The sequence below is a fragment of the Etheostoma spectabile genome, chromosome 12 (genome assembly GCF_008692095.1).
Source record: "Etheostoma spectabile isolate EspeVRDwgs_2016 chromosome 12, UIUC_Espe_1.0, whole genome shotgun sequence".
Taxonomy (NCBI): Eukaryota; Metazoa; Chordata; class Actinopteri; order Perciformes; family Percidae; genus Etheostoma; species Etheostoma spectabile.
The window spans coordinates 30,303,612-30,312,209 of record NC_045744.1 but is presented as its reverse complement, the minus strand read 5'-3'; the positions used below and the strand labels follow the sequence as shown (position 1 = coordinate 30,312,209).

The 8,598-nt window shown below is 42.0% G+C and overlaps 1 protein-coding gene across 1 annotated transcript in view; it reads right to left on the bottom strand.

Annotated features, from left to right (window-relative positions):
- The window catches only part of LOC116699098 (phospholipid phosphatase-related protein type 4), a gene marked incomplete at its 3' end in the record, with an annotated part of 127,033 nt that overhangs the window by 63,923 nt on the left and 54,512 nt on the right, over positions 1–8,598 (bottom strand). Inside the window, 1 exon segment of the mRNA XM_032531497.1 lies at positions 3,405–3,630. Within this exon segment, the coding sequence (XP_032387388.1) occupies positions 3,405–3,630 (226 nt within the window).

Sequence of the window (8,598 nt, the reverse complement as noted above, 5' to 3'; positions counted from 1 at the left end):
CCCAGAGAGGGCGGGTGTGGAGGAGAAAAGCTGAATGAATAATTCACTGGTGTTTTCAGTGATATACCGTTTTTTGATTTTCTTTGTTTGGGCCCTTTTTGCACCAAGATAATGCCGTTAAAGAAAACACAGGAATGATCAGAGAGAGCAACGTCAATCACCAAACCTTGGAAATATTCAGACCCTTGGAGATAATCAAGTCCAGAATGAGCCCCTTATTGTGCTTTGGCTCTGTCGAAAGTCTATAGTCTATAGTTCTCAAAAACACAACACAGTTCTTTGGTCCCTCTGTCCGGGGGGTTGTCAACATGACTGTGAAAATCACCCGCACTGAATGAACAGTCAAAAGTTAATACAGATTATACACAGCAGTTCAGTAAAGTCATCGAAGAAGGTTGGACAGTATTTAGGTGGTCTGTATTTATTTATAAATATCGGTTGAGGGGAGGACCATAACTAAAGAGCCACATTTTCAAAAGAAGCAAAATGTCCATAACATATTTGCGTACTCTGGAATGAGTCGTTAAACATAATGGCGAGTCCACGTCCTTTGTTATTCACTCTGTTTCTCTCATAAAACTAAAGCTAGGGGGAGCTGACTCAACAAGAACAGCAGCACTGGTTTTATGGTCTAACCAGGTTTCAGTTAAAAATATAAAATCTAGATTGTGCTTGATAACAAAATGTTTTTCCTGCCGAAGACTTGACGTTTAGTAAGGCTAGTGATAGTGTGTTTTAATTTTTTGGGACAGGCTGTGGCTCACAAGGAATGTATGCTAAATTTGCAGATAAGTGCTTATTCGCTATTCTTTTTTTATTACCAATCACAACATAAATTGAGAAAGAATTTAATACACAGGGCCCAGGCTTGTGTTGGAAAGAGTCATGAGTGCCACTAGGTGTGCAGCCTGGACCCAGCACATATCAGTTTAATTTTGCTGGATTTTGCACACAAGCATCTTTAGTTAGCTGCCATCCTGGCAGAGCTGCCTGCCGTTTCACTGTTTGCCGGGGTTGAACAACGGAGGAAGGAAGGGGTGTAAATTTGGTTCCAGCATCTACCAACTACTTCATCTGGTCAGTGAACTCAAACATTGGGATGGGGGATAGAGGGGAAAGGGTGAGTGGAGAGAGTGATGGATCCTTAAAGGCTTCGGGGTTGGTAAAGGGGTTTGAGGGATGTTGCACAGTTGAAAACAGGGGTTGAAATTTCTTGTCTCTGCTCTGTGGTCTCCCATGGTTAAATTGTTGCTCAGGTGAGGGCTGTGGTGGATCACTGCCGCACTTTGTTATGTCCTTCCTTGTTTAGATTTGTCTTGTCTCGTGTCCTTGGCCGAGGAAGCAGTGTAGCGCAGAAAGTAAAGGTTAGAGGTGAACAGCTTCACCCCTGGCTTGTTAAGGATAAGTCCATCGGCTTTAAAAAGATGCCTGCTGTCCCAGAAAATGTTAAAATTGCCCAATGAACTGCAGAGAATGGATGGTACGTTCAGTTGAAAGCCATTTGTTTAGTGCCAACAGTCGGCGGAATCTCTAAGCTCCTCTTCTGACTGATAAACACATCTGTGTTTAGGGAGATGACTGTGTTCAGCAGATCCATGAAGTCTAGTTTCTGCAAAACAATATCCAGGATTCTTTGTGTCAAGTCAGACACCATGTCTTTGGGAAAACCGAGTATTTGTGTTGGGGGGAGACACAATCCAGGTCATCAGATAGATGTCCAGGGTCCTGCAGCAGAGGAACAAATCTGTTATCCAGTTGCACGCTCATTTGTTGGGGAGGCATGTTGTTGCTAATTCTTCATTTTGCAGCTGTCCACAGCTGTGTCCTACTAAGTACAGGGGTTGAAGAGGCGCTCTGACTGGGTGATGATGCAGGCCAGCCGGTTGTATCACAAATCTTAGGGCGCTGTGCCTTGCCTGTTAGTTGTCCTCCCATTTACCAGGAAAATTGTTTACTCTTAGGCTTCGCACCAAAAGAGTTCCAAGGAGGACTACCACTTGTTGATTTATTACCTGTTCCACAGCCTTCCTGTTTCTTTGTAGTCTTGTTGGTGCTACTTAGCCATGTGTTAGCATGTTTTTGTCCATTGTTTTGGGTCCATGGTAAAGTGGTGTCATTTCCACATGATCCGTTCACTTCTACGTTCACTTCAAATTGGTTAACGTTGGTTTCCAGAAGTGCAATCTTCTAAAGGATTCTGTAGCAGTCAGTCCAGTTATTTATAAGCCTCCAAGAGCCGTTGCTCACAGTTTCTCTCAGAGGAAAAGCACTGATCACATGTAGACCACACATTATATGTCCTAAATTGGATGTTTGTCATATAAGGCAGATTTCCTGTTGCACTATGACCAAAAGTTAATTTTTGGCCTGTTGATGTCCTCAGGCCTGGACCCTTGTCAACCTGAGAAATTTCGGGAACGTATGACAATGTACACTTAAGCTACAACAACTTCTTTGTTAATTGATAAAGGCTCAAAATGGCTACATGCAATGCCCATATCGTTTGGCGAAAAGTTTTACTTCTAATAACTTTTCATCTTGCAAAGAAGATGATTGCAACCTGTCGGAAAACACCTCATGACCTATCTATGCACCAAGGTCCCTTTCCTTTTCTGGATGTGGTATACATGGAACTCTCCACGGCGAGCATACATGGAGGGCTGGGAATGATTCTGGTCACTTGGCTGGATATTGCTGACTCTGTGAGTTCCTGTAACTTGCGCAGGTGTTTTTCCCGTGTGTGTGTGTGTGTGTGTGTGTGTGTGTGTGTGTGTGTTTCTGCGTGTGTGTTTCTGCGTGTGTGTTTCTGCGTGTGTTGTTTTGTCTCCCTCCCTCCCTCCCTATAGCACCTTGACTTTTAGGTGTACTTCCTGTTGCCACTAGGGGGCATAAATAAATAAATACGTTTACCATACATTTGTGACTAAAGAATTATCAACATGCAGGAAATGTGTTACTCCAAATTGTTGTTTGTATTTTTTTTATTTAATTTTGGAAAATATTAGGTTTTTTTTTAAAAAGTATTGCGCATTTTTTGTAGTTCTTCTTATGATTGTTTATATTTGTATGTTAAAGTTACTGGCTGTAATATACATATTTTAAAATTGTAGTAGCCTATCTTATGCATTTTCCATGATTAAACTCATGATAACGTTAATACCTAATTAATCGTAATCACAATATTGTAAATTGCAATCACAACACAATTTGTACATCCCTAATGTGTGTGTGAATGCAGTAATGTGTAAAGCGCTTTAAATGGTTGGGAAGACTAGAGAAAACGCTATGTATAAATGCAGTCCAGTTCATGTTGGAACAATTAGCCTTCTACAGGTGAAACAATTTTAAACACATGTTAAACATGAGCATATTATGGCCTTATTACAAGCAGTAAAAATATTTGCCTTGGCAGTGTGCTGCTGCTGAAGGTCATCTTGTCATGGTTGCCCAGGGGACTGGATGGGGTTATCACTTCCACCTCAGCACTAGCTCTTTTCAGATTGGACAGAGACGGCTCTCGGTAGGAGGCACTTCGCATCAGGATGGGCTCTGGTTGGTTGGGGGACAAAGTGTGGGAAGAGGTCCTGGTGATGATGGGCTCTGGTTGGCTGGGAGCCAACGTGTGGTGACCTGCAAGTGGATAACAGGGAGAGGTCAAACTGCCGCTTAACAGTTAAGTCAAGTAAAAAGGGGTTGATCTGAAGTCATTAAAGTCATCATTAGTTAAATAAAAAATGAAAACTGTCAAGGAAGCTTGGTTATGAAAACAGCAATGGATTGATCAAAGTCATTTAAGAGTCAGACATCAGAGAAGCAACATCACAAGTTCATGTCACATCTGCTATAATGAGGTTGGTTGCCATCCAAGTATTTCTATTAAAATAAAGTGTATTAAATTACAAGTTAAAGGGGCACTCAGGATCAATACAAATACTGGCCTGTGAAAACAGTATTATGTCTTAGTTAGACAAAAGTAACCCAGAATGTGTCATCAGGTCCTGACATGGAGACTATTTTTTTTTTTTTTTTACAAGTTATATTATATTCAAACTCTACGCCCTCTGTTTATAAAGCAATAAACAGAGGGCGTAGAGTTTGAATATGCACCAAGCATGAAGGGTTTACTGAAAGGCACTTTTTGATTAGCATTGTGGGAAGTGTATCAACCACCACTTTTGGAGCTTAACCCATTAGAGGAGGAGTCAGGCTATCTTGGCCTCTACAACTTTAATTTGCACTGCAACACATCATCAGTTATTTAACCTGGGGTCATTGTGTTTTAGGTCTCTTAACATTAGACATCTTCACCCAGGCGACCCCACCAGGAATGATCAAGCCCTGGCTTGTGTCCAAGTAGCACTTACACTCCATGGCTCACTTGCTGCATGCCAATCTAGAGAATCTTTCCACTGCCTTCGTACCCATACCCCCTGTCATTCCAAGAAGACTAAGTACTATGCTGAGGGACCTTCCCACTTCCACCATATAGCAACGGGCACCGTCTACACTAGAACTTCTTACTTGGCCTTCTTCCTCTCAATGGCTTCCTCCATCCGGTCTTCTCAGGGCACAGTGGTCTCCGTGGTCCCCAGTAGAAATATCAGATGTTACCCTAGGCCGGCGTTCAGTTGCCAATCTCCTGTAAGGAGGATTCCTGGGGCTCTCATTCCCTGACAAATGCGATGAGTTTTTGCTGGCTTGTAGCACCCTTCTCCCATGGCTTTAGGTCTTCAGCTGAGGATGGGTTAGGACTAACATCCTTCTCCCCTGGCACAGCAAGCAATCGTTTGCTTAAGGTGAAGAGGTTAGATGATCTTGGCTGACCACATAGGTGGCTCTGATCACAAAGCTGATATGGTAGGGCATTGATTCCACAGCTCAGGCCTTGGGATCTTAAGGACCATTGCTGCTAACCGATGCTGCTAGCTGTCTCACGCTTATGATCCTGCTGGCTTGTACCTCCTCCACTACTTGCATCTCACAATCACAGTGCACCAACATGGTACTCCCGTGCCAGCCATGCCAGTGCATGTCTAATGCACTTTGCATAACCCCAGACCTACTATCCTGCTGCATCTGCAAGGCTCACTTGCGCACAACAGGGTCAGCAATAATAATAATAATAATAATAATAATAATAATAATAATAATAATAATAATAATGATGATGATGCTTTAGAGACATTAAAAGGTTATATCAGTCCAGTAAATACAGAAAGACAGTTTCCTGACCGAGCCAGTGTTCGAAAAAGTGAGCAAATAAGTGAGCAGCCCTTTTATGTTCTTCTCTGAGGCATATGACGCATGATAGATTAGATTTAATGGCGCTCAATCCTAAAACAACATACAAGTTAAAAAGCAAATAACATTCATTGCGTCTTGTAGATAAACAGAACTTGGCTTGAGAATGATAATAGCTTTACGAGTAACATAGCTAGAGAGTCACGTTATTGGCTGGACGGAGATGGAGATGTTTCAGACGAAGCTCCCAGCCGAAGTTTGCCAAATAGTTTTTTATATCCTACTCCGGTATTCTACCACTGTATGCTCGATAAAGTTGTTTAAGGCCAGCAAAAATGGCAAGCAAAGGCAAAGCACAACGCAGTGATACTGATTCCATTGCAGAGGCTGTACTGGAGAAACCGAAAACCTACCTCAAGCCACGCTTTTCTCAAATCCAGTCCTAGATTCAACAGGTGTGGAACAATGAGAAGCTAACTGCTATTCATGCTCAGCTAGCATCTCTGAATGCAAGCCTTGGCTTTCTCAGATCGGACGTGAACGTCCTAAAAACTACCGTGGAAAGTAACTCAAGTATTCTCGACTGCCAAGGCCCTGCTTTTCGGGAGATGGAGGTGAAGCTAGCAGACATGGAGGACAGAAAACATCCACATTATCAGGATGAAAGAGCGGCTAGAGGGTGCTAATGCTATCCAGTATCTCTCATGCTCACTGCCTAAGGGGTTCCCAAACCTAGCAGATGTTCAGATTGAGATTATGAGAGCCCACCGAATTTACAGTGATAGCCCAAAGAAGAACACCACTTCCAGTCACATGCTAATTTTCAACTTGCTTCATTACACAACAAGGTAACAATTTTTCAAGCTGCGCAGAAATCCCTGCTCGTCAGTGAGGGCAAGAAAATTCACTTCTCCCTAGATTTCAGCAACACAGTAAAATGACACCAGGCTTTTTATCGAGCTATGGATTTAGCACGGGACAAGGGTCTGGATTTCTTTGTTCTTTATCCAGAAACGCTGAAGATCAGGGAAGGAGCCCAGTATAGAGCTTTCACTTCCGCCGGGGATGCTGAGGACTATGTGAAATTGGCTGTGCCCCATCCTCCTGCTGGGGTGGGGAGAACCAGATTCGGATTCTGTCACGGAGGGCGCTGTGGTGGCGGATCAAGACTGAAACTAGTTCCTGATGAACATGGGCTGTTGGTATGTCTTGTTTTCTTAATATCTCCTGATTTTATTGCACTGTTGTCTGATATGATTACAAAGACTGTGTTTCTGAATGCTATGTTGACCTTTAATATGGCCTAATCTCCATACTTTAGCTGGGCCACTCCTAGGCTGGAGTTTCCCGTACAATGTTCTTGCTGTTCTGTGCCTTTATTTCTTGTTTCTTTTGACGAGAAATGCGTTTCTTTTAATTTTAATCTAATATGGAACCATACTGTGACAATCTGGTAATTATGGGCTGCATTCTTTGCTGCTCCATATCCAATCGGGATCACAGACTTACTTTAAGTGTTAGCCGTCTGGCTATGTTGCCCCCCTTTCTCTCAGTTTCCCTTTTTTGTCACTGTCTTGTACGCTCTAAAAAATAGAAAAGTGGTCATTGCATTATTACAGGAGACACATTTGCTGTAGGCGGATATCAGCCATTTAGCCAATTGCATCCTCATCAACAACTTCTAAAACAAAAGGCATAGCCATTGTTGTCAAACGGAACCTCCCACTTAAAGTGTTGTCGTCTTGGTAATATGATGATGATTTTGATTTCCACAACACATGTTGGTGCTAGGAAAACTGTCTTGTGTCAGTTTATGCGCCTAATATTTTTGATGGCAATTTCTATAATACGCTCACCATTCAAATGCTGGAGTTAACAGACTGTTCTTTTATTGTTGACAACAATTTGTTACCAGAATAGATTTCCTTTTTGCATCCCCTCAATTATTTCATCCAATTGATAAAGCAATGTTGCGTCTATTGGCATTATGGCGTCCTTTAACGCCGCCACCCTTGACCAGCTATCTCAACGTGCGGTTAGATGGCGCTTCAATACAGCTTTACTGAAAAATATCACTCAGTTTAATGCAGAATTCTGTATATGGTATGATGATATGATATGGTAGAATAACCTAGGATATTGTGGGACAGGATAAAAGGTTTTATTAGCAGCAATACCATACTTTTCTGCTCTATTGTGTGCAAAGCTACATCACTGAAGCTGCAAAACCTTGAAGCTGAGTTCACCAGATTCGACTCAAATTTTATTGACCAGATAGCTTTAGAACAATCATTAGTCAAGAAGGAAATACACATTCTGAAACAGAAGTCTGAATTTCTAATTCTCAGAGGAAGACTGCGCTATTACTTTTAGTCTGCTAGACCTAGTCACCTTCTCGCTATGAGATTACGATCCAGTGATTATTTTGCAAATATTCCCGGTATTAGATCCTCAGATGGTAATATTAGAACTAAACCTGTTGACAAAAATATTTTTTTTTCCCAATCTGTATGAATCTGAGGTTACTTTTATATAAATCCTACTGTGACAGCTGATTAAATCAGCTTGCTTGGACAAATTGATTACTATTTAAGAATTTAGAGTGGCAGTACAGAATATGCAAAAAGGAAAATTACCGGGCTTTGATGGAATTCTCCCTGGATTTAATGCAACTTTTTATGAACAGTTGGGCCATTCCTTCTTGACATGATTAACTTCTCTATTGAAAAGGGTGAATTCCCAAGGGATGTTAACAAAGCCTTAATTTCCTTACACTTGAAATAGGAAGTATCGACCTCTGAGTCTGCTTAATGCTGATATAAAAACCTTTGGAAAGCTCCAAGCCCATCGTTTGAAGTCTCATATGGCAAAATTTGTAAACTCCGACCAAACAGGATTCATAAAAATGAGACTAGCAACAGATAATATTAGACGCCTTCTCTACTTTGTTGATGTGGCAGAGGACAGTAAGACCCCAATGTCACTTCTCTCTCTTAATGAAATGAAATGGGGCAGCCTCTAGCTCACCCAGTAAGAGCGTTCCCCCATGTTGACTGAGTCCTGCAGCGGCCCAGATTTGAATCCAACCAATGGATTAATGGACCAATCAATTAAGATCAGTCCTCAAGGCATATGCTGTCCCCTGGCAGAGGCCTTTGCCCATCCATCCTATCCCGAAGTTATTTACTGTGCAGCCTAAAAACTTTGGTATGGTATCTAGGCTTTATCAGTTCTTAGTGGTATCGGGCCGCTCTGCCCTCCCTATTGAAAGAATCCGGGCCCAGGCCTCGCTCTTGACTGTCATGATGTATGGTCTAGTATTCCAGAAGTATACACAATCCAGACCATCAGCAGATT